General features: G+C 39.6%; 2 protein-coding genes across 7 annotated transcripts in view; one reads left to right on the forward strand and one right to left on the reverse strand.

The window, feature by feature from the left end:
- Window positions 1-9,496, reverse strand: part of NOL8 (nucleolar protein 8) — a 29,257-nt gene extending 19,761 nt beyond the window's left edge. The window contains exons 1-6 of one of the 5 annotated variants that reach the window (XM_038410536.2): window positions 9,363-9,496; window positions 5,238-5,421; window positions 4,996-5,058; window positions 3,582-3,660; window positions 1,970-2,117; window positions 859-927 (exon numbers count right to left, since the gene is read on the reverse strand). In XM_038410536.2, coding sequence (XP_038266464.1) covers window positions 859-927; window positions 1,970-2,117; window positions 3,582-3,660; window positions 4,996-5,058; window positions 5,238-5,376 — 498 coding nt within the window. In that variant the 5' untranslated portion in view covers window positions 5,377-5,421; window positions 9,363-9,496. Of the gene's footprint in view, window positions 1-858; window positions 928-1,969; window positions 2,144-3,581; window positions 3,661-4,995; window positions 5,059-5,237; window positions 5,422-9,362 lie in introns of those variants that run through there. The other 4 variants (XM_043518838.1, XM_043518839.1, XM_043518836.1 and 1 more) reach the window with 4 other exon arrangements.
- Window positions 9,497-9,517: 21 nt separating this feature from the next.
- LOC119859060 (centromere protein P) overlaps window positions 9,518-26,887 on the forward strand; it is a 327,648-nt gene continuing 310,278 nt past the window's right edge. Inside the window, exons 1-5 of one of the 2 annotated variants that reach the window (XM_038410702.2) lie at window positions 9,518-9,933; window positions 13,135-13,286; window positions 14,015-14,160; window positions 14,623-14,711; window positions 24,950-25,038. In XM_038410702.2, coding sequence (XP_038266630.1) covers window positions 13,153-13,286; window positions 14,015-14,160; window positions 14,623-14,711; window positions 24,950-25,038 — 458 coding nt within the window. In that variant the 5' untranslated portion in view covers window positions 9,518-9,933; window positions 13,135-13,152. The remainder of the gene's footprint in view (window positions 9,934-13,134; window positions 13,287-14,014; window positions 14,161-14,622; window positions 14,712-24,949; window positions 25,039-26,887) is intronic. The other variant, XM_038410701.2, reaches the window with a different exon arrangement.

Here is a 26,887-nt window from a genome sequence, read left to right on the forward strand (position 1 = left end):
CTATTGACCCCACCCTTTCTCTCCTGAGAATTTTTACTATTTATGTCCTTTTGATCTCCAGGCTCCCAGCCAAGCAAAACAAGGCTTGTATCTTCATTGGAGACAAGATATAGGATCCTCTAAGCTCATAACTCCCCCCCCCAGCCCCCACATTGGGTAATTGTCCTCCAGTGTTTGCTAGGAGGTTATCTATAACTGTTGTGTAGCTTTCCTGCTTGCTTCCCCCCCAACCTGCCCCACGCCAGAACCCCCTCTTAAGCTAGATCAATACATTGCTGCAGAAGAGTCTTATAACCCAGGATACAGTAACTTCACCTTACTGACCAGGTCACATACAATGTTCATAAAATTATTACATCCGAGTATTTTTAGGGTATTATATAGCAGCTCCACATCCATCACAGATTGTTATTTTTAAAGCTATGTTTTCTGAACTTTAAGTAGTTACATGAAGCATGTACAACTATCCATCAAACTGATGCAAGTTTGTTGCAAGATTTAGGATGAAGCCACCAAGTAATCAAGCACTGGAAGAACATTTTTCTGTTTTTTTTTTTTTAGCAAAAGCATATTTAAAGTGAGTCCATTTGTTTTTTGCACTCTGATCCTTTCCATAATGGCGAGCGAGAGATTTGGAATTCTAATCATCAGCCAATATATACCCATTCTTTGCCAAACATAACATTTTAATTACCTCCACATAAGAAAGAGACAGTAACTGCACTGTGTTTTGTATCAACAATATAAAGACTTATGCAAATATCTCCTTCCCCCAGTAAAGATGATAAACAAATGAAGAGAATAATGGAACTGTTTCTATGATCATTCAGTATTTACTCAAGCAGTAGGAAAGGATATTTTTCTTTTGTGTTGACTCTTAAGGTGAAGGATGGGTAAAACTCTGCCAAATTTACTAACGACCCAATCCTGTAAGAAAGAAAAATATACAATTATATCAGAATGAAAAAAATAATAGGGATTAAATGTCAGGTTTCAGAGTAGCAGCCGTGTTAGTCTGTATTCGCAAAAAGAAAAGGAATACTTGTGGCACCTTAGAGACTAACAAATTTATATGAGCATAAGCTTTCATGAGCTACAGCTCACTTCATCGGAGGGATTAAATGCATCACAGTAAATAAAAATAAGATAGTCCTAAAACAAAATGAATTCTGAATGACAGGAATACTAATAAAAGGAATCTGCCCATAGCTAGCCTTTTTGTTCTATTATATGTCACATTTCTGTACTAAGCCACTATGCTAATTTCTTTCTGGAAAGGAGGGAACATCTCAAATATTACATTCTCATAGTCTGTCTGTAACCTGACAATAATAGAGAGACCAAAAAAAAAAAAAATCTGATTTAACTGAAGAGACACCAACCATTAACTGACTCTGCTTTCACAGCAGCTAAACAGAAAACCTCAAGATCAAGCTGAACACTAAAAAGGGAATTTTGAAACATCTAGTTAAATGAATACTTGTTTTACTTGCGTAAATCTTGATGTAGTCTCACTTAAACTTATCCTCTCTCTACAATATGAGCTATAATCCTTCAACAATTTATACACGTACTCAACGCTGAGCACTGTGAATAGTCCTACTGATCACAGGACCCAAAATGACTGTGTTGTATAAGGCAGCTGATACACAAGATGAGCACATTTTATAAAAGTTCATTCTAGACATTGCTATGAACTTTAAATGACAATACACACATGCAAAGATAGCCAGATCTATCCCCTCCTAAAAAACAAACTGATGTCTATGCTCATATTTTATAAGGATTATAAAATTAAGGATTATTTTGTACGAGTCATAGCTATTCTGTCACTCTGTATGTATTGTCTCCTATAATCAAATATACAAATCTGAAGTAAACTTAATGTGAAGACAGCTTATTAGAAAGCTAAATAAAACGGTGCCTGATGCAGTTCTCTTAACTCAACAGAATGGATACCCCACAACACCTTATGATCTGGTACTTCTGTTCCTGGCACTGCTTTCATATGAAAATTCACAACTCCAGCTTTATTCAGTGATTCCAACAGATTTCCTTTGCCATCCGTATGTGGTTTTTCCTTCTTCAATCTTGCTTCTTGTCTCTCCTGTGCCAATCTGTATCAGGAGGTGCATGGTTTAAGCTTGCCACGACATAAAAGCAAAAATAAAAAAGTATCTGTGTGTAAAGCCATCATCAGCGATGGATCTCTCACACTTCTGGACAACCATTCACTCTGAGCCAATGTGAAACATATCAAAGATACGTTTTGCCAATTACCATTAAAACCAGGAACATGGCCTCCACCCAGCTAACTTTTTTATGATGATGAATATAGCAGGTATGATAAGCATGCTGCAAATGTACCAGCATGCTATCAGTTTCAATGAAAAATAAACATTTAAAGCAGCTAATGGAGAACATATAGGAAAAGGGTAAGGGAAAACTGCCAAGTGGGCAAAATAACAAGTATAAAAAATACAAAACACTGTAGTACGCAAGCTATCTTCTTAGAAGTTATTTCTTTATTATTAAGTCTGTTAAAATCCCATTTACTTGGATTTGAAGTGAAAGCAATATCCAGTGGCTTTTGCAGATTCATTATAGGAGAGCATTCTTTAATTAGAGCCCTCTTACTCACAAGCTGTCAAAAAGTTTACTCAATGTAGTATTTGACAAATATAAAGGGAAAAGACTCAGGACATGCACATTTAAAGTTGGTAGGATGAATTATTCAGACACTGGTTCATTTGTATTTTGCACAATTCTAGCAAAATTATATATTATATATATATAGGGCCCTACCAATTTCACGGCCATGAAAAAGCATCACGGACCTTGAAATAATTCTTTCCCCATGAAATCCGATGTACCCTTGTTCCTAGGAGAGCCCCAGCAAAGGAGTTTTCTAGCTCTTGCTGGGCAGGGGAGGGACAGGACTTATCCATATCCTGCACAGTTGCTCAGGGAGGGGTATGACACGTTATTGACATGAACTGTGACCGTATAGATCATTGTTGCAACCAATGTCCTATAGTTGCACCAAAACTTGTTCAAAGGAGGTCAAGTAAGGCATCTATAGAAAGGTTGTAATTTGCTGGTTATGATTATGCTGTCTGTATTTGTGTATCATTTTTGTATTTGAAGTTATGAATATTGGCTATGTACTTGTATCTCAATGAGTTTGATTCTAGGTAGCCTCAGTGAAGCAATTGGTCAGCTTCTTGAGAAAGGACTATTCTCAGTAAGTGCCCATTCAAGAAACACTTAAATGACAATGGACTTTGGGAGTCCAGCTCTGAAGGCAGCACAGAAGTGAGGGTGGCAATTCCATGACGCCGTCAAACAGGTTTGCGACACTCACCCACCTTCCATTTTGGGTTGGGACCCCCACAGTTACATCACTGTCAAATTTAAGATTTAAATATCTGAAAATGTGAAATTTACCAATTTTCAAATCTTATGGCTATGAAATTGACCATAATGGACTGTGAATTTGGTAGGGCCTTATATATATATTTTGACAATATGTGGCAAAGTAGTTCAACAAGCAACAATATACATTTGTATATTAACATTACCTGTGCAAAAAGCTTTCTTTGGCCAATTCGATTTGCAGCGTTCCACCTTTCCACTTTGTTTTATTTAAAATGGACATACCTAGGAAACAAGCATTAGACAGAAAGTGCTTATTACCCATGTATATAATATTTAAGTAAGGTTTTAATCATGCTTTTTGCTATATTTTATATTTTGAAGCATTATGAGACTGATCCTGCACCCAATTAGACTACTCTGTTGATTACGGGTAGCAAGTTTAGGGCCTAATATGGAAAACAAAAGACAAGATATTGTCAACATCCAAACTCTATTTTGACTAACAGTAAATTAGCCAGTGATAAATAAACATTGAAACGTTAGCAAAAACAACGAAGAGTCCTTGAGGCACCTTAGAGACTAACACATTTATTTGGACATAAGCTTCGTGGGCTAAAACCCACTTCATCAGATGCATGGAGTGAAAAAAAACACGGCTACCACTCTGAAATTAAAAGATTAAATAGCTCATTCCAAATAAGGATTCAAAAATTCAGATATATCTACATTCTTAGGTTCCCTCCACCACTCTATCCAGTCCATTCACACTATCTTCAAATAGAATTTACTTTTCTTCCCCCTCCTTCCCAACAGATCCTACAAGCAGTGGCAGACACATTGGCAATACTGGGAGATGGAGATTGGGAGGGAAGCCCTTATTCCATGTAAATAGATTAAAGGAAGCACAAAGTTTTAAGCTGATTCTTAATTAGGTTTAAACCAGATGGCCTATCCCTTAAAAGAAGATTTCCCTTGTCCTTTTTCAAAGGTACGTTATCAACCCTAGCCTTCGGGTGCAGATGACTGTGCTGAAATAATCTCATCTGGTTTACTGCAGATTACACAGGAGTTGCAGTTTTGTAATGTTCATCTGACTACCAGAAAAGATTGGGAATCTGTATTTCCATTCTAAGAGGGTTAAAACTGACCTCCTTAAGGAAAATAAACTTTGCTTAACCCAACATTCTTTATTCCCTTTAGTCTCAGTCAATTCTAACATCATATACAAGTATCAATGTATCAAAGAGAACAAAATATGTTTAAGCTCATTTTCTAAACCTTCTCACTAAGGGGCTAACATATACACTCCACCCCCAACCCACTAGGCTATTCTGATAGACCACTGCCTGCACCCCGTAACATAAAAACACAGATACTTCAATAAAATACATTATTTGGAAGAGCATCTTCCATAAACACTGATTCCTAAACTAACTGAGCTAAATAGAATTGAAGAATGAAATAGCAAATGAGAGGGGGAAATTAAGAGGTATAGATGAAGACAAAAAACCTATCTCCTTTACTTCAATGGGGGTTTGAGTAGGTTCAGGTAATTTGTTACATCCTTAGTTTACAGGGATTAAAATAAACTGCAACAAATATCATTTGTGTACTTACATCTTTTAAGATCTGCTTCAGAAATACTGATGTTTATATAAGCAAAAGTTTTCATAGGGTTCCCTGGTCAATAATTAGAAACATTTGGTTACTTTTGTATATAAAATTGTAATTTTTTGTTTTTAAAATTGAAGCATGTGTTCTCTACAGAAAAAGTAGTAGTTTTGAAATTGAAGTTATTTTCCATTACTAGTTGAAGTAAAGAACAGTTACACTTCTAAAGAGCAAAATGAAAATATTACCCTGTTCATCTTTCCTGATAACAATTTCCGCATCTGTAACATTTCCAAACTTGTTGAATCTTTCCTGCAGTTCAGTCTCAGAAACTGTATGGCCAAGTCCTCCAACATATAAACGTTTTAAAACTTGTTTTTTCTCCATATTAAAAAGTCAGACTGTCTCATTTAGGATGTATGTTTTATCTTTCTGTAAAAAGGCAACAAAAAAATCAGTATAAATGGTTTTTGTGGTTATGGGGTGAACTGCATCTGTGATCTCTTTCTCAGTCACTTGGTGGGCACTTCCAAGTGATGGACCTAAACCTGCACTTCTCAACCATATTAACTCAACAGGTCCAACAGGACTTGGTCCCTACTATGAAATCTTCTCTGGGAACTGTGACCCAGCTTATTCAGAACAGAATATGATTTATTTAACAATCGGAATATATCAAGTAGAGAAAAGGAGGTTAAAATAACAAGAGTTATTGGACAAGAGTCCAGTACAAGGGCTTCTGATCATCCCGATGGTAAATTGATCTAGGAGCATTTGATGGATCATAAGGTTTAACACTAGGAACTCAGTATAAGCCCTGGTCTACACTACGGGGTTAGGTCAAATTTAGCCGCATTAGGACGATTTAAAAATGACTGCGTCCACACAACTAACCCCATTCCGTCGACCTAAAGGGCTCTTAAAATCGACTTCTGTACTCCCCAATGAGGAAAATAGCACTAAAATCGACCTTGCTGGGTCAAATTTGGGGTAGTGTGGATGCAAATTGATGGTACTAGCCTCTGGAAGCTATCCCAGAGTGCTCCATTCTGACCGCTCTGGACAGCACTTTGAACTCCGATGCACTAGCCAGGTACACAGGAAAACCCCTGGGAACTTTTGAATTTCATTTCCTGTTTGGTCACCGTGGTGAACTCAGCAGCACAGGTGACCATGCAGTCCCCCCAGAATCGTAGAGTGTAGAATGTTTCTACGCTCCCCCATCATCTCCAACCCTGAGGTTGTTCCAGATTAGAAGGTGAAAAAAACCACACTCGCGATGACATGTTTTCTGAGCTCATGCAGTCCTCCTGCACTGATAGGGCACAGCTGAATGCACAAAGAGCGGAGGCAGGATGCGATGTTGAGGTTAATGGTGGAGCAAACGGACATGATGAAGCGTCTGTTGGAGCGGCAGGAAAGCCAACAAGAGCAGAGACCCCCGCTGCATCCACTGTATAACCACCTACCCTTCTCCCCATGTTCCATAGCCTCCTCACCCAGACGCCCAAGAATGCGAGGTGAGGGAAGGCTCCGGGCACCCAGCCACTCCATTTCAGAGGATGGCCCAAGCAACAGAAGGCTGTCATTCAAACAGTTTTGATTTGTAGTGTGGCTACAATAAGCAATGTGCCCTTGTCCTTCCCTCCTCCCCCACCCAGGCTACCTTGTCTGTTATCTCATTTTTTTTTAAATTAATAAAGAAAGAATGCATGGTTTCAAAACAATAGTTACTTTATTTCAAAGAGTGGAGGATGGTTGGCTTACAGGGCATTAAAATCAACAAAGGGGGCGGATTTGCATCAAGGAGAAACACACACAACTGTCACGGTGAAGCCTGGCCAGTCATAAAACTGGTTTTCAAAGCCTCTCTGATGCGCAGTGCACCTTGCTGTGCTCTTCTAATCACCCTGGTGTCGGGCTGCTCAAAATTGGACACCAGGCAATTTGTCTCAACCTCCCACCCCACCATAAACGTCTTCCCCTTACTCTCACAGATATTATGGAGCGCACAGCAAGCAGCAATAACAATGGGAATGTTGGTTGCGCTGAGGTCTGACCTAGTCAGCAAACAGTGCCAACGAGTTTTTAAATGTCCAAAGGCACATTCTACCATCATTCTGCACTTGCTCAGACTATAGCTGAACTGCTCCTTACTACTGTCCAGGCTTCATGAGCCCTGGGAGCAAGGGGTAGGCTGGGGTAGGTGTGACTGCGTGGTGCTGCCAGCTGGGAGAGCAGCTGGAGTCAGAAGCCTCCAGCTCGTATGATATTCCAGGCAGGACTGAATCTCCAAGAGGGCCCCATCCTTGCTGTGGTATGGCGTCTGCACGGGTAACCCAGGAAAAAAGGCGCGAAACGATTGTCTGCGGTTGCTTTCATGGAGGGAGGGGCGACTGACAATATGTACCCAAAACCACCCGCGACAATGTTTTTGCCCCATCAGGCATTGGGAGCTTAATCCAGAATTCCATTGGGCAGCGGAGACTGCGAGAACTGTGGGATAGCTACCCACAGTGCACTGCGCCGTAAGTCGATGCTAGCCACGGTAGTGAGGACACACTCCAGTGACTTAATGCACTTAGTGGGGACACACATAATCGACTGTATAAAATCAACTTTTATAAAATTGACCTAATTTCATAGTGTAGACATACCTTAAGTGACCAAGAAAACCTACAATGATAGTATTGATAATACTATACATTCTTCTGACATATCAGTCCTAAGCAGACTGTATTTGTAAGAGTTGTTTTGACAAACATACCATAATTAATCAGGTGCTCAATCTGCCCCACCTGTTCGTTTTAAACATTTTATAGAACATTTAATAAGTTTAAAGACATAGTATCAGAAAGCACTCCTCTTTGTTCCTTTTGTGGGAAAAAGCCCAAATATTTTTATAACACAAAGGAAAATAGCTTAAGTATCTTACATTATTGTTCTAATTAACAGCTAAAATTACCATAACTGAAAAACATGAGAAGAATAGTATTTTTCCAGTTTGTTTAAATTGTACATTTGACAGCACTCTGTATGATAAACCAGTCAATTCCATCATTCGTGTCTGGGTCTTTCGCAGAATAGTGGAGAGAAAAACATGTGAAAGAATAGTAAAATGTAACTGGAAAACAAAACAAACAAAACTTACCATCAGGAGCCTCAGGGCAGAAGCACTACCTGAATTACTTTTAATTCTCTTGAAAAAGGCTAGATATCAGATTAATATAGCAAACCAATTACCTGATTATTATATTAGATGACTTTGCTATGAATTTATTAGTGCTAGAATAACTAAAATGAGCCTTTAAGTCCATATTTAGGCACCTAAATGAAAGTAAGCTGATTTTCACATATGCTGGGCACTTATGGATAACCCCATGTTAGTTACAACAGTATTTGTGGGTACTCAACACCTCTGAAAATAAAGCCACCTGTATTTAAGTGCCTAAATATAAGCATATTGGATCAGATAATGGTCCATCTAGACCAGACTCCTCTCATAGTGGCCAGCACCAGATGCTTCAAAGAAGGTGCAAGAAACCCTGGCAAGAGTAATTATTTATTATTGAATAACCTGCCCATTGAAGAAGTTTCTTTCTACAACCCTTGGTTAGAGAACCGTGCTCTTAACAGTTAATGTTCCTGCCAAACACTACACTTAAAAAACTCCACACTCGTATAGGGGAGGATTGTCTCATTGTCACTAGAAATATCCTATTACTTTTTTTCAACACCCTAGAGAAACGTCCAGCCCTGCAACTTATTTCTAAGAGTCTGCTAGGCTAATAATGCACCAAATAAAAAACTTTTCCTTTTATCAGTTTTTAGATTTGCTGCCATTCAATGTAATGGAATGTCCATTATATTCAGACCGCTCAGGGTTGACACATCTAGCCAGAAAAAAACAGGTATGTGTGTGCGTGTGAGAGAAAACTACACATCTATCCAAACATCAGAGGTAACAAAACCCTCAGTTGTACGAGTTTTGCCGCACTACCTTCGCTACATTGTGCCAACTTTGAACTGGAAAAAAAAATCAGTCGGGGAATGTGGAGGGCGGGGAGAGGAGGGGGGAGGACAGCGGCTCGGGCCCCCACAGCCCAGGAATGAGGAGGGTGGGGAGCGCTGGGGCGAAAATCAGAGACAGGGGACACCCACAGCCCCGGGACGGAACAAGGCCCCCAGACCCCTTTCAGTCTCGGTGGCTTCTCTACCGGGACTTCTCTCTAAAGAGCCTCTCGACGCGGGCCCCAGACTCCTGACCAGGTCACCGCAGCAGCCGTGACCTCCGAGCTAGAAATTCAGCCACCCGCCGAGGAGATTTCCCGGAGTACACTGATCGTGGACGGGCACACAACGGGTTCACATACCGCACGTGTCCAGCCAAGAAACACAGCGACTCCTTCCTCTCACACACACACACACTTTTTCTGGGTGCGCCTCTGTTCACCTCCCCCCCCCCCGCCGCCGCCGCTTCCGGGACACACTGGAAAACAGGGTTCCTAGTGTCTATAGCCCCCACCACTTCCGTTAAAACCCTATTCGCATACGACAGCCGCCAGCGGCTCACTGTTCCTAACCGGCCGGGTATAGTTGGGACACATCTCTGGCTCGCGCAAGTCGGGCTTGGGCTCAGCCACAGGGACCAGAACGCGGGGGTATCACTCGGGGCAGCGCCCGGAAAACCAACCAACCAACCAACCAACCAACCAACGAAGGCCGGGGCTCGTTGCCCGGAGGCTCGGCGTTAGAGTGGGGCGTGTGATTGGCGCCCTGGCCGGCTGTGTGCGTGTGGCCTGGGAAAGATGACCTGGGCTGCTCCGGCGGCCCGGTGGTATCGCCCGCAGAGCAGCCGGCGTTCGTTTGGGCGGGCGGTTTGAAGCGCCGGCGCCAGAGCGCGCGTTCCACGCCTTACCGCGGCCTGAAGGCACAGGGCAGCAGGTGAGGCTCGACCCCCTGTGGTATTGTCATCGCGCTCCCTGCCGTTGGGAGTCAAGTTTTCCCCTCTGTCCTCTCACGGGAGGCTGGGATGGGGGGAAGGTTTGTTGAACTGGGGCTGCAGCGGTGAATTTATCGTGAAAGAGGCGCTAGGGCTGCAGCAATTAGGTGTCTGGCGCTCAAGCAATTTTTTTTTTTATATTCATAACTGATCCGCAAGCCCAGAGGTGCTGGGGCTATGAATTGCCAAGCCCAGAAGTCCTGGGGGCTCTGCCCAGGCAAGTCCTGACAAAAATTAACCACTGGATAGCAGGGTACTTAATAGACGGTTTCTCCATCACTCAGTGAGGAATCTTATAGTTCGTGGAGGGCTCTGCCTCCTCCCTTCTGGTCATATTGGGTTCCTGGTGCCTGAGTGGGAAGCCAAGTCTGATCAGCAAGAGACAGACCTGAACCTTTCTCTGGCCTACTATCAGGAGGCAAGCGCAGTGGTCGGGAGAAGGGTCTGCTGCCAGAGGGAGCTGACCCCGTTTCTTCTCTTTGGAGCCCGGTCTGTCTGCCTGAAAACAAGCAACCAATGCAAAATGTCTGTGAGATTTACCTGAGACTCGGGCCTGCATCCTCCACATCCCTAGCCATTTGTGGTTTTGGCTCCCAGGGCTGGGAGCTTGGCACTTGTATATTTTCTTTTGGGTTTATAAGTTAAGAGACTCCTATCTTTAATTATCTGTATCTGATAGTTATTTGACTATACAATAGATTAACATCAAAAAGGAAAATGACCTGTCTGGGTGCTGTGTATTCTAGGAGCAATATTTTTAGAATTCAACATTACAAATCATTTAGAGTAAAACACCTGAAAATCAATTATCCTATTTCCTACAAAATTTTGAGTGGTAGGCTAATCTGTGATCCGACCTCTTGAAATTGTTCAGGGAGGACAGTGTAGGTGTTGGAGAGCAAACATTTAACTTCAGGAATTTGTATCAGATGGTATATGAAAGACACACATTTAAACTTCATGAACATACATGCTGCTAATGATTTGGAAACTTAAGCATTTAAAAAATGTACATTGTGTTTTATTCTCATTTTGAGTCTTTTGTTTTGAAGAGATGTGCTCGCATAGTTCAGTCTCCAAAGTGCATACTTATATCTGAAATACATTGTGTGCTGTACACTGATAAAGAAAATCTTTCTATTTAAACATAAGCAGAGAACATACTCATCTGTTTCTGAAAAATGTAAACATTAAACTGTTTTGTTGTATTCTCAAACATGATGTGCCCAGTTTATTTCTGGTGTGCAACTACATTAACATCAGAATTAATTCACCCAGTGTGTGTGTTACCTCTGCTGACCTTGCAGCCCATATGAGAAACAAACAGAGAAGCAGCCATGTTAGTCGGTATTCACAAAAAAGAAAAGGAGTACTTGTGGTAGAGACTAACAAATTTATTGGAGCATAAGCTTTTGTGAGCTACAGCTCACTTCATCATGAAGCTCACAAAAGCTTATGCTCCAATAAATTTTGTTAGCCTCTAAGGTGCCATGCGTACTCCTTTTCTTTTTGGAAACACAGGTTGGCAGGCAACAGAAATGTTTTGGTTTAGAGAGTGTTGAGCTGTGTTTAGGAAACAAACTGCTGGTAAACAGCGCTATTAATATAGATTCAGTACAAACAGAAACATATGTAGACAACAAAGGACTAGGTTTGAAAGAACACAATTGAGATAAAACCATTAAAGATTCAATAAAAATAAAATTCACCATTTTTATCCATAGAATTATCCATATTGAGTTTTGTGATAACTACAACTATCTTTCAAATTTATAAATCCTGAATTTGGTGCGTAAGAAGCTGGCGAAATTTTTAGTTTTTCCAGAAATTAAACTGCTTTTGTATGTGGACACTTTTATTGTATCTTTGTTGCCTGCTGCTGATTTGATGGACAAGCTATTGTAAGAGTCAAATACTGAAGTAGTTTCTTTGGTTCAGAGAGCACTTAGAGCTGTGAACTGTTCAAATCTCAACATGGTTGCCATATTTGATGTAGGTCTTCTATCAGTTGTTACTGCTGATTTAAATATTTTGCCACAGTATAACAACTTAATGTGCTTAACCACCCACTCCCTTCCCTACCGTTGGGGTGAAATCTTGGATCTGTTGAAGTCAATCACAAAACTTCAGTTGACTTCAGTAGACCCAGGATTACGCCCCAACGGTAGGGAAGGGAGTGGGTGGTTAAGCACATTAAGTTGTTGTTAAGTTAGATTTGGAACCTACCATGAAATCTGTGTATTTAAATGAGACCAGTATTAAATTTGGTGGAAATTAAAAGGGTCATAGGGAATTGCCAATTATTTCCTACAGGGTTGTGTATTGGTTGCATTAGGTTTTATTATTCCCTTTCACGAAAAATCCTGAATGAGGAAAGAACACACAAAGTTAGACCCCTCATCAGGTTGTTGTCTCCTCCACTCCCTTCTTGCTCTGTGTTAGCCCAACTCATAGGGTGGCATAAGAGTTGGAAGCTGTTGTATGGGAATTTAGTATGCTTTCAACAGGATTAACTACAATCCTGTTTTTTGGTTTTTTTTTTTTTTTTTGGTTTTTTTTTTTTGCTTATAAAACAAACACCTAATGACAGCATGCAGCCTAGAAGGAGCAGACATTATGCTTTGATGTGTCCCTAATTGCAGAATGTTCCAATCCCCAGTCTTAAAGTGAGTCCAAGAGGGGTTTCTGTGGAGTCTTAGGGTAATTAGTTTGTTCCCATTTCTGATAGCACCATAGATTTTTCCACTTCAGTATGGGCCTGATCCTGTGCCTGTTGAAGTCAATGGCAAAACTCCAACTGATTTCAGTTATACAAAACTCAACTCATTTGCTTTCCTCTAAACCTCATAGTAGAGGGGAATGTATGGCTCAGTATCTACAATTCCTTTGATTTTAATATTATTCTGTAGCTAGTTTACCATTAAAGTTTGTCAAATAGGTATTTGTTAGTCAACAACACTCGTATCTAAAATATTTAGTTTTCAGAATTGTTAAGCTGTGTGAGCTGAATCATGTAATTTTTAAAAAGGGGAGAGAAACTTGTATTGCTATATATTTTCATAGTTTTTGAATCACTAAATAGGATCAAACATTAATAGTGTTAAAATGAATATACTTATTTACAACCTTTTGTATCATTTTAGTAACATTGAATCTGAGAAATGGAGAGTGACATTTATCAAGTTTATGAAGATGAAATTCATTCTTTGGAAGAAGAAATTGAAATGTTAACTCAGAAGTTTGAAAACAAACAAGAATCTACATTTTATTCTGATGAAGAGATACAAATATCAATGTATGTATTTTATATGTTCAGATTGATTTTGGTTTTTGAATATATGTTCAGCACTGTTCTTTAGGTTTAAATGTCCACCCCCATTCGTGTTGTTTTATAAAGTAAACATTTTAGCAATAAAAGAAGCAGAAGTATTGAGAAATGCACTTGGTAGTTTAGTGGTGGCTGAAGTGTAGCCTTCAGAAGTTTACAGTGTGACCTGTGGCTGCCCTTTTTAATATGGAAGTACAACTTGTGGAGTTCACAGATTCTATCATGCACTGCTCTGTTGCCTACTCTCTGTTGCATGCTGCACCTCCGTATTAAAAATGAGGATAGCAGTGATTTGCTATATTAAATTTTATGTTGGGATCCTGACAAGTTGCTAATTTTTTGACTCATATTTTACTTTGTAATTATACATTTAAATCAATCTTCTTGAAGCAAATGGTTTTTTTTTTTGATTATCATAACTGGAAAGATGCAGATAAGCTGCCAAAACTTGTTTTACTGAATGCTCCTGTGTCAATGTGAGAGGTTTCCGTAACCACTAGCCTGTTGGTACATGGCAGGGAAGATAAAGTATTTACATGGAATAGAACTTACATGAGAAGTGCCGCTGAATTCAAAGTATAACTGAAATCATAATACATTTCTGAACCACCTTCACACATCAACATGTTAGAGCAGCTCTTTTTAAAAGGTTTCTCTGTGCCCTGGTGATTGCTAATGGATCTTTTCAATTCTAGAAAATCACTCCAAGGAGAATCTGAACGACATGAATCTCCACCAGATCTGAAAGCTGAACTAGATTGGTTAGAATCTGACCTCTCTTTTTTAATGAAATTTACTGGCATTTGGTTCACAAATTACTCCAAGGAAACAGTGGAAAAAAGTAAGCATTTGGTTGCCTATTAGTAACATTGCAAGCATTTTGTCACAGTTTGTTTGCAGTTGCAGATTGTAATTCAGCATTCAACATTTGCAGAAAAACTTGTGCTCTGAAATGATAAAACACTAGCACAGTAATTGATGGTAAATGGAATTCTGTGATGTTTATACATACTGCCAAATGATTCTTGGTTTTACAGTCAATGGTATTACAAGGTTATAACAGAAGACCGAGTGTTGCCACTATATATATATGGCTGGAGATACACTGAAGATGTAATTTGACTTTCTAATCAGTTTGGTAGGAAAGTTTTTCACTTACATGGTTAATTGCATGATTTATATTGTGTACAACATACATTGCCCACTCTTCAAGTTTATAGCTTAATATTGTTTTTGCTAATGGGGAGACAGAATAATTATTGAATGTGATCAGAAATCTAAAATATTTACACCTACTTTATAGCTGGAAACAAAACTATACAGAAGCACAGATTATCAGGAAATTGCTATTCACTGCCTTTTCAGATGGAATTTCAACTTCTAGAAATACAGGTAATGAAAAGATATTTCTATTGAGGGGTGGGGGGGAAATCCAAATGGTTATGGATGTGTATTTGTCATAATAGAAGAAAAGCTGAAATTTTGGAATAGGTACTGTCACAATCCTGGCTGAGTCCCCCTGGTGGACAGTCCACTGATCTGTTATAATTGGGTCCGCCTTTGAATCCTACATGCATCAAATCCAGCTGCATTTGCAGAGTCTAGTCACTGCTTCCATTTGAGGGTCTCCTGGTTAGGCCTCTTGTCTGGCACCGTTACTGGGATGAGGGTCTCTGCAGTCCAACTGCGATAGGACCCAAAATTAATGTTGAGACCTTCCTAACTTCTCCAGCCACTTTGCACATTCTTCCAGACTTCCACCTAGCTGTGGTTGCTCTGGTTTACAGTTCCTTTGTCAGGGACCACATGGTTGTTCAAGCAAGGAAAACAGGTTCTCCAAAGAAACTACTTAAAATACACATTTTACTATGAGTGCTTTGCTTGCCCAGGGACTTTCCGATTTAAACTGGATTAAGTTACAGCAAATTAATTCCACTTTACTCCTGAATGAAAGCATCTACAGGGGTGTGTGTGCGTGGGTGATGGTGGTGGAAACATTTATTTTATGCACATTGATTTCATGCCTTTTGGCTGATTCACCTTAACTTACCTGAGTGTCCCCTATGTGGACATGCCCTTAGCATAAAAGAGTTACAGATCTGTGCAAAACAATAGATGCCTGAAGCAATCCTGCCCTTAGAGTCCTTACTATTACTGAGAGTTCTTGGGATTGATCAGTGTTGTTGGAGGTAGACAAAGCCTGTCCTGCCTCCACTCCTCCAGCTGTGATGTCTGTTTGTATTGATGGGATGGTCTGCTTGCTTGGAGAACATGTCCATTTTAAAAGCAGTCTCTGACACCTTTTCTGTTTCTGTCTTCCTGCTGGGAATATTCCTTGCTCCAACCTTCCTGTTGGTTGCTGTGCAGAGGCTTGTTAAAAGTTAACGATTCTACTGAAAGCAACCCAATTGCTCTACCAGAGTGGAACTATTTAATGTTGATAATCCTTTGATGGCCCTATGTCAGCTTCCCAGACTTAATCCGTTCCTGCTACGAAATGGAAGTTGTAATGAACACCAAAGGTGACAATAATAAATGTTGTTAATGAAAAATTAACTTGACAGACTTATTATCAGACTGTCATAGATCGATATTACATATACTGATTGCTATATGTGGGGTCAGGAAGGAATTTTCCTCCAGGTCAAATTGGCAGTGATCTTGTGATTTTTTTTTTTTATTTTTTTTTTTTTAAACGTCTCCCTCTGCAGCCTGGAGTGCAAGTTGATTGCCAGGATTATCTGAGTATATCTCACTTTGCTGCCACTGCAGGGGCCATGGGCATTGATACACCTTCTCTTCTCTATCTGTGGCATGTAATAGTTTGTCTCCTGTGGGCTGTAATAATGGGGTCTAATTTTGGTTGTTGGGTTTAATAGGCAAGTGCTGGGTGGTGGTATGGCTTGTGATAAATAGGAGGTCAACTAGATCTAGTGGTTCTTTCTGACTCTACATTTATTTTCCAAACTTTGGCATATTATATCTTTAAGTCTGCTACCATCTTAAACAGGGCATATAAGTGCCATTAACGTTAATCAGAAATAAGCACGTGCATCAAGAAAAAAAACTATATTGTCCTCTTTAAGGAGTTACACTGTTTTAATACATTTGTTTTTATTACATAAAACTTAGCGTTTTAATTTCTGTAAGCATCAGTTATTAGACAAGGGGTAATTGTTTTCAAGTTTTTTTCCTGTTGTACTTTAGCTGATGCTCTAGTGTCTTCATTTTTTGCTGAGGATATAGTTACACTGAGATATTGTTTCTCAATAAAGATACCTATGAACGTGTAAAAGAAAAATGTTTAAGTCTATTTGAAGAGAGAGACAAATTAGTTTTGAAAGATTCGGTCAAAAATAACTACAAGGAATTAAGTATTGACAACTTCGAATAAAAAATGTAAGTTTATTAAGTAGAACAGAGAAAGCTAGCCACTCGGATGTATCTGTGAGGTGAAGAGTGATTAATATGCCAGAATGAGGTTGGGAGGAAATGGTTTCTTACAAAGTCCTTCAGATGTATACTTATATGAAGTAGTATCATAAATTCAGTCTATTTGATGCACCTTTGAAACCAGCATGGTATATTCAGATTCTTCAGAACCAAAGCTTTCATTTAAAAAAAAGTAAGTGAGGGTTAGCTTTCATAGTAACTGATACATAGTGGTGGTGTCCTCAGTTTGCAGACAGTGTGAAGCTATGATGCTGGGAGTCGAGATCTTCTTTGCTCCCATTAATTTAATTAGAATATTACTTCTGACACTTAGTAATTGTTTACATGTCATCATTAACTATTTAACTGCTGGTCATTCTATCGGCTGTGATGGTGAAATGATGGGTGAAAATGAAGCACACACAGAGGAATTTAGAGTTGTTGCCTGAAAAGAAAGCGTGAAAAAAGAGTTGATAGAGATAAATAGGGAAAGGAGGATAGGAAAAGGAAAGATATACAAGAAAGAAATAGCTGTTGTCCTGGCCTGAAAATATTTTCCCACTGAACAATGGTGAACGCAGTTTAACAAAGAATAATATCTGAAAGTTGAATTGCCCTATAAAGGCCGTATTCTACTTTTAATCTTTGATCAATCATTCCATTGATATCAGTGGATTGTGGATTTAGGGTAGAGTATAATCCTAAATTTATGAAGCAGCATATGGACTGTAGTAGTGCCAACCCCAAGAGTTCATAAATGAGTCAGGATCTCCAGAATCATGAGATGTATATTTTAATTTGGGTTCTTTTTGTTGTTTTAATCTTTAGAGTTATGTTTTTAAGCTTTTCCCCTCAGCTATGAAGCTTGTAAGCTTAACTTTATTTAAAACAAAGGGGAGATTTTCATTTACCCCCAGAGTCCAAGAGTTGGACTACTAAGAAAAAAAGGAAATATCATGACTCATGACAAAATCACGAAAGTTGGCAACACTGGTTTAACTACATATGGAATTTGGCTCCTTCCAAAAATGGGTATAAATTGTTGCCTTAATGGGTAGAAAAGTCTCATAATATAAATCTTAAGATAAATGTAAGAAAAACGTGAACATGTTTAGTAACACAACAACCCTACATATTAATGAGAGACGTTACTAATCAGCTTCCATTATAAAGCCTTGTATTAACCTCCTAAAGCTATGGCTTGGTCTGAGCGTTGCCTTGTTTACCCTAAAACAAAGGAGAATGTTTCTGCAGAATTTAAGAAAGTGAATCTAATTGTTCTTGAGCTACAGATAATTAAAATATTCTGATTAGAATTTTTTTTACTTTGTCTAACATTTTCTTCTTAGTTCAAAAACAGCTTGGATCTCCCCCTTCAGACTTCTGATATAAGCAAATCTTGGGCCATAATGGTGACCCTAAGTCTGCAAGCACCAAAGCACATGTTTATCTTGACTCACAGTTGTAGACCCATTGACTTAAATTTAGGACTGAATCCTGCAAAACTGTACTCAGCTGAGCAGTCATCACTTGTGCAAAAAGATTTACTGAAGTCAAATGGACTACTCACCTTAGTTTGTTTTTTACAGAATCATGACCTCATTTAATGCATTGTGAAGTTAACATGTTGAAGTGAAGATGCAGAATTTCATGCTGATATTCTAATAAACAAACATCCATGTTGACTGTGCACTATATTATTTAAATCTATGCCGTTAGATGGCAGTATTGCACTATTTACTGGCTGATTATTGAATTTAAATTACATTTTTTATCAGAGAAATTGTGATTTTTTTTATGTGAAACTGTTTTGTTAATGGGTCACTTTCTGGAAAAAAACAAACTAATAACCTGTGTCAAAATTATAATTTAAAATGCTAGTAGAGAGAGATTAATTTTCTGGTTTTGTTTTCCCTTCCCTTTTGTATTATATACTTTAAGTTTCTGATATTTCATGCCTTTAAAAATATGGAGCTATATAAGCATCCTCTAGCATAGAGGGAATTACACATACAGACTCTAATGTGTATAGCACATATCTACTTGTTCAGTCATTAAATACAACAAAAATATATGGTCTTGTAATATGATAGAGATTTTACATATACAAGTCAGAAAATTTAAAGCTGTGGTTTCCATAGCAATTCTAATTCAGCTTCCTTGTATGCGCTGTATTACTATGTATGGTGTTCAATTTGAAGATTTTATTTATAATGTGACTGGATTACATACATTGTGAGAACATCTATGAATTATTTAGCTACAGTAGTAAAATGTCAACACAACATTTCATGAACACAGCAAATGGATACATTTTTTCTTTTAATTTTTATTTTTTAAAGAAACGGACAATGCAGCATGCTTACTATGACATTCAGATTTTTGTAGGTGACTAATGTGTGCACTAACTTTTTTCCGGAAGTATAGTTCAGAATTTTGTATGTAACGGAATCGAAAAACATCTTTTTTTCTTTAACAACAGAAGAAAATATCCTGTTGTGTATTTGGTATGTTGGAGGGTCTATGAAAATATTTCATAGACTGCTATTTGGCTACTTCAGCAGCATGAAAGAGAGGCTGTCTGAATTTTTTTGTGCATAACATTTGTTTAAACAAGGAATTGTTTGGGTAATGGCAGTCTTGCGATTAAGGCACAAGATTGGACATTATGAGATGGGGATAATCCTGGTTTTGCCACAGACTTCCTGTGTGATGTTATCCAAGACACTTAGGTCTCCAGCGTGCAATAAAAACACTGAAGTCAATGGGGGTCTGCATGGATTCGGGGGTCTGTCCATATTTCTCAGTGCGGGATTGGGTCCTTAATCCACAATTTTAAAACTTGGAAATTGTATCATAACTTCTGTTCCTCACACTCCACACGTGTAAAATTAGGATAATAAATGTTTTACTTCATAGGAGATTCTTGTTGGGGCACAGAATTACTAATATGTGTAAAGTATTCTGAGACTGTTTAGAATAAAAATATAGCTTTAATCCTCCTGCTAGTATTCCCCCAAACCCCTTTTCGAGGAATGTCCAATTGGTAAACACATCTTCTTCCACCCAGTTTGGGTCTAAGTAAGGATTATTTTTCTTCCCCCTGTTTTGGGGCTATATAAAATGGCCACAGCATAGATTTCATCTGATTCCTTTGATCTTCCAATTTAATGAGTTAAATTCTTTTGTTTCCCCAGGTTCTTGACTGAAATCTAAGTTTTACCACAGCAAAGGGTTTTTACTTCTGTCTCTAGATTTAAAAAAAAAAAAAAGCCTGTACTGGTGCTAAAAGTCATTAACAATGAAAGATGGAGTCCCAAGTGCTAAAGCAGAGATCCTTTACAGAAAGATGAAGTTTGACTTAAAAATATCATGAGATTCTGCCATATTGTACTTAAACTCTCCAAGTACATACACAATTTTAGCTTTATACAAACTTTAAACTCTATCACATCAAATCTCAAGAACATTGAGGGAGTGGTCAATTTAATTAAAAATTGCCATTTTCCAGAGGTTTTTTTTTTCCCTTGTAAACATTTTCAGTGGACCATAAGATGGCGTCTGGGCATAAAATGGTAGTGTCAGTTTCCTGGGATGCCAGTTTTCTATAAAGATACAATTGCTTACATCCAGTAACTGTGCTAGCAACTTGTCTGCTGCTCTGTGCCCAGATCTGAGCCTTCTGCTATATGTTTTAATTGATTTTCTTTCCTTATGGTGCTTATTCAACCTCCCAAATTTTATAAAGTATCTTGGCTAGCCTTCTCCAACTCTAGTCATGGCAACATTGACAATGTCCCTGTCCAAACAGTGCTACAGAATGTCATGTCATGTTTTCATTTGACTCCAGCATTCCCATTAAATTTGTTTCCTCTACCTTACCTTCCCATGAGTTCATACTAGCTGGAATAGGAAAAACGGTATTGTATGCCCCACTGCAGTGAGAAGTATTAATGCTGCCTGTTTCATGATGTCTTTCCAAGTGATGTGTTCTAACTTCTAATCTTTCCACTGTCCTTTCCCAAGCTAACTGCTCTGGCATATTTTAAAACATAATACAAAGAATTATATTTTTTCTATTTGAACCTACTTTCTCACTCTCATTGTGAAAGTTAAAATTGCATACATTGTTTGAGATTTTAATTTGGTATACATGTTAATCACACTTATTTCTGCAGATATATTTATGTATGCGTATTCTTATGAAGTAAAATGAAAGTAAGGCAAAATGGATGTCATAAAATACAAAACAAGTTCAAGAAATAAAACGCAAGGAGAACTGTAGAGCAAACAAATGATTTTCTTATTCCTCTCTTTAGATCACATTACATTTATTATATTTGAGTGGTTGGATGACAAAGTTTTGTTTGTTACAACGCGGGTTCTCAACCTTTTTCTTTCTGAGCCCCGCCCCCATAGCATGCTATAAAAACTCCATGGCCTATTTGTGCTACAGTAACAGGTTTTCTGCATATAAAAGCCAGGGCCAGCGTTCGGGGTAGCAAGCAAGGGGATTGCCTGGGGCCCCATACCACAGGGACACCTGCAAAGCTACATTGCTCAGGCTTCAGCTTCAGCCCTAGGTGGCTGAGCTCAGAGCTCCAGGTGGCAGGGCTTTGGGTTTCTGCCACGGACCCCAACAAATCTAAAGCTGTCCCTGCTTGGGGGACCCCTGAAATCTCACGCACCCCTAAGGGTCCATAGACCTGTGGTTGAAAACCACTGTTACACAAATAGTTTATTAATATTACTTGTTGAAGTCATGCTGGGGGATGAAGAGAATGGGACAATAATAGATTAAACAGAAAGCAATGCCATGTTACGAAGCATACAAGCACCATCATCTTGTACTTTTTAAAAACTACCATTTCTCTTCAAGGGAGCATAGGCATTATTCCAATAGGTTGTTACTTTTGTACTATTTATGCGTATGATCAAAGATTTTTCATGCAAGTAGACCTCACTTTAAAATCTGTAAAAAGAAAAGGAGTACTTGTGGCACCTTAGAGACTAACAAATTTATTAGAGCATAAGCTTTCGTGAGCTACAGCTCACTTCATCGGATGCATTTGGTGGAAAAAACAGAGGAGAGATTTATATACACACACACACAGAGAACATGAAACAATGGGTTTATCATACACACTGTAAGGAGAGTGATCACTTAAGATAAGCCATCACCAACAGCGGGGGGGGAAGGAGGAAAACCTTTCATGGTGACAAGCAGGTAGGCTAATTCCAGCAGTTAACAAGAATATCAGAGGAACAGTGGGGGGTGGGGTGGGAGGGAGAAATACCATGGGGAAATAGTTTTACTTTGTGTAATGACTCATCCATTCCCAGTCTCTATTCAAGCCTAAGTTAATTGTATCCAGTTTGCAAATTAATTCCAATTCAGCAGTCTCTCATTGGAGTCTGTTTTTGAAGCTTTTTTGTTGAAGTATAGCCACTCTTAGGTCTGTGATCGAGTGACCAGAGAGATTGAAGTGTTCTCCAACTGGTTTTTGAATGTTATAATTCTTGACGTCTGATTTGTGTCCATTCATTCTTTTACGTAGAGACTGTCCAGTTTGGCCAATGTACATGGCAGAGGGGCATTGCTGGCACATGATGGCATATATCACATTGGTAGATGCGCAGGTGAACGAGCCTCTGATAGTGTGGCTGATGTGATTAGGCCCTATGATGGTATCCCCTGAATAGATATGTGGACAGAGTTGGCAACGGGCTTTGTTGCAAGGATAGGTTCCTGGGTTAGTGGTTCTGTTGTGTGGTGTGTGGTTGCTGGTGAGTATTTGCTTCAGATTGGGGGGCTGTCTGTAAGCAAGGACTGGTCTGTCTCCCAAGATCTGAGAGAGCGATGGCTCGTCCTTCAGGATAGGTTGTAGATCCTTGATGATGCGTTGGAGGGGTTTTAGTTGGGGGCTGAAGGTGATGGCTAGTGGCGTTCTGTTGTTTTCTTTGTTGGGCCTGTCCTGTAGTAGGTGACTTCTGGGTACTCTTCTGGCTCTGTCAATCTGTTTCTTCACTTCAGCAGGTGGGTACTGTAGTTGTAGGAATGCATGATAGAGATCTTGTAGGTGTTTGTCTCTGTCTGAGGGGTTGGAGCAAATGCGGTTATATCGTAGCGCTTGGCTGTAGACAATGGATCGAGTGGTATGATCTGGATGAAAGCTAGAGGCATGTAGGTAGGAATAGCGGTCAGTAGGTTTCCGATATAGGGTGGTGTTTATGTGACCATCGCTTATTAGCACCGTAGTGTCCAGGAAGTGGATCTCTTGTGTGGACTGGTCCAGGCTGAGGTTGATGGTGGGATGGAAATTGTTGAAATCATGGTGGAATTCCTCAAGAGCTTCTTTTCCATGGGTCCAGATGATGAAGATGTCATCAATGTAGCGCAAGTAGAGTAGGGGCATTAGGGAACGAGAGCTGAGGAAGCGTTGTTTACTGTCACGGCTAACCTGGTGGCAGAACTTTGTGACTTTGTCCTGACCCATAACTATTTCACATTTGGTGACAATGTATACCTTCAAATCAGCGGCACTGCGATGGGTACCCGCATGGCCCCACAGTATGCCAACATTTTTATGGCTGACTTAGAACAACGCTTCCTCAGCTCTCGTTCCCTAATGCCCCTACTCTACTTGCGCTACATTGATGACATCTTCATCATCTGGACCCATGGAAAAGAAGCTCTTGAGGAATTCCACCATGATTTCAACAATTTCCATCCCACCATCAACCTCAGCCTGGACCAGTCCACACAAGAGATCCACTTCCTGGACACTACGGTGCTAATAAGCGATGGTCACATAAACACCACCCTATATCGGAAACCTACTGACCGCTATTCCTACCTACATGCCTCTAGCTTTCATCCAGATCATACCACTCGATCCATTGTCTACAGCCAAGCGCTACGATATAACCGCATTTGCTCCAACCCCTCAGACAGAGACAAACACCTACAAGATCTCTATCATGCATTCCTACAACTACAGTACCCACCTGCTGAAGTGAAGAAACAGATTGACAGAGCCAGAAGAGTACCCAGAAGTCACCTACTACAGGACAGGCCCAACAAAGAAAACAACAGAACGCCACTAGCCATCACCTTCAGCCCCCAACTAAAACCCCTCCAACGCATCATCAAGGATCTACAACCTATCCTGAAGGACGAGCCATCGCTCTCTCAGATCTTGGGAGACAGACCAGTCCTTGCTTACAGACAGCCCCCCAATCTGAAGCAAATACTCACCAGCAACCACACACCACACAACAGAACCACTAACCCAGGAACCTATCCTTGCAACAAAGCCCGTTGCCAACTCTGTCCACATATCTATTCAGGGGACACCATCATAGGGCCTAATCACATCAGCCACACTATCAGAGGCTCGTTCACCTGCGCATCTACCAATGTGATATATGCCATCATGTGCCAGCAATGCCCCTCTGCCATGTACATTGGCCAAACTGGACAGTCTCTACGTAAAAGAATGAATGGACACAAATCAGACGTCAAGAATTATAACATTCAAAAACCAGTTGGAGAACACTTCAATCTCTCTGGTCACTCGATCACAGACCTAAGAGTGGCTATCCTTCAACAAAAAAGCTTCAAAAACAGACTCCAACGAGAGACTGCTGAATTGGAATTAATTTGCAAACTGGATACAATTAACTTAGGCTTGAATAGAGACTGGGAATGGATGAGTCATTACACAAAGTAAAACTATTTCCCCATGGTATTTCTCCCCCCCACCCCACCCCCCACTGTTCCTCTGATATTCTTGTTAACTGCTGGAATTAGCCTACCTGCTTGTCACCATGAAAGGTTTTCCTCCTTCCCCCCCCTGCTGTTGGTGATGGCTTATCTTAAGTGATCACTCTCCTTACAGTGTGTATGATAAACCCATTGTTTCATGTTCTCTGTGTGTGTGTGTATATAAATCTCTCCTCTGTTTTTTCCACCAAATGCATCCGATGAAGTGAGCTGTAGCTCACGAAAGCTTATGCTCTAATAAATTTGTTAGTCTCTAAGGTGCCACAAGTACTCCTTTTCTTTTTGCGAATACAGACTAACACGGCTGCTACTCTGAAACCTTTAAAATCTGTGTTTAAGATCTCCTGTAACTAGCAAGTTTATATATAATTATAAATTAATCTGCATTTTTTTCTTCATTTCTCCAATCTAGAGTAATGACAGCATATCTGCTGTTGTTACTGACCTCAGCATTATAATGGAATGTGGTGAATATTCGGATTTAAGCAAGTTTGTGTCCAGGTAAGGTTTTTGTTTATGTTAAATGAATTATTTTTGTATGGTTGATATGGTTCATTGTACTAGAGAAAGTATTGAGTTGGTTGATTCTCTGGATTTGTTGAAAAAGCTGTCATTTTCTTCGCTTGGTAACATGTTGTTATAATCAGTGGCTCTTAAATACCTTCAGATTACTGGGTTTGATATAGGAATTAATAGAGGTAATTCTATGGTTTGTGTCATGGCAGAAGGGCAGATTAGATTATCATAGTTTTTTTTTTAAGGCTGGAAAAGGACCATTTATGAATTATGAAGCCATATTAAAAACAGGAATACATTTTTATGTGTTTTAGAACCTTTGTATTGCTTAGTCCAGAGATAATTTAACTAATTTCAATTAATGTGCAATAAACTCTTTCTTGGTCTGCTTTTCTGTTCCAACATTGTTAAACGTGGGCAAAATGTGTGTCATCGCATGTCGCTCTAGTGAATGACCCTCATAAAGGATAGGAGTCTGTTTCCTAGCTAGTTAAGGGACAACTGGTCAATCAGTCTTATATAAAGGGATGTGTCGTTATCTCAATTTGCATATAAGATGTAAACCATGTCCTCAGCAAGAAAGAAAAGAAAGAAGACAAAGAAAAGCTGCATCTCAGCACACAGGTGACAGAGAACAGCATGTAGCATCTTTCCTCACTAGACTGTTTCCTTCCGCTCAGCTGGATAGACTGGATAAACTTTGAGGGGGTTAAACTACAAAAGTGAGGGGCAAACACCCCAAGGTGTATCTCTCTCTGTCCATCTCCTCCTTCGTACCTGAGAAGACAAAAAAAACAGCCATTGGATTGTGGGAGGTCCAGACCTGTAAAGTTTGGTCAGTAATTCTGTTAGGATATAGTAAGAACTTCACTTTGAATCAAGGATAGTTTAAGTTAGGCCCTAGGAAGTGTTTAACTTTATTTTTCTTGTAACCATTTTTAACTTTTATGCCTCATTGCTTGTAGTCATTTTAAAATCTCGTAGTTAAATAAATGTTTTATTCTTTAATTGAAACTAATCCAGTGTGTTTAACTTAAATTGGGTAACGCCATTAAGTTGGCAAGTTGTTGTGTATTTTTCCCTTAAAGGGACAACAGATTTAATATATTTGGACTGTCTAAGAGAGGGCTGGTCAGTACAAAACATATTTTTGGGAAAATCTAGGACTGGTAGTGTGTTGGGGTCACTCTGCAGAAAGAACCCAGGCTGGTAAAAGCTAGAGTGTGACCCAAGTGTGGCTGGCAGGCTGCAATTGCATACAGACATTCAGGGTGGTGTTTGCATGCTGGCAGGCTGCTTGTGAGTGGGCCAGGTGGTAGCTACTGCAGTAAGGCATTTTATGGCACCCAAGGTGCAGAGCAGCCCCTCACTTGGCTGGATTGCACCCCAGTATGTCAGTCATGCTACCATGCCTACAATGGTCTTGTTGGAAAAAAAGTTTAATATTTTTGTTGAAGTGATTTATTTATCATTCTTAGCAGAGAGGTGAGAAGTAAGTAGAGGCACCACTGGCATTTGAACCCACAATCTCCTGTTTACTAGACAGTTATTTAACCAGCTAAGCCATGGCATCTAGTGCTATCATCCTCATAGGTCAGGAATGTGAGGCTTACTACTGGTATCACGTAACCTGCCATGAATCAGTTGCTTGGTGACTAAACCGGGAACCCCACCACTCACCAATTCATACTGGTGGGTATGCCAGATACCCACTGGAATGAAAAATAATATCCACAAAGGAGTAATTCTGTCGGGTGCTGATACCTTGCAGATGGTTCTTGGTTGAACAGAAGCTAGGGGAGAAAACTTTGAACTGAATTTACTGGGGAGAAAG

This window comes from Dermochelys coriacea, chromosome 7 (assembly GCF_009764565.3).
Source record: "Dermochelys coriacea isolate rDerCor1 chromosome 7, rDerCor1.pri.v4, whole genome shotgun sequence".
Lineage (NCBI taxonomy): Eukaryota > Metazoa > Chordata > Testudines > Dermochelyidae > Dermochelys > Dermochelys coriacea.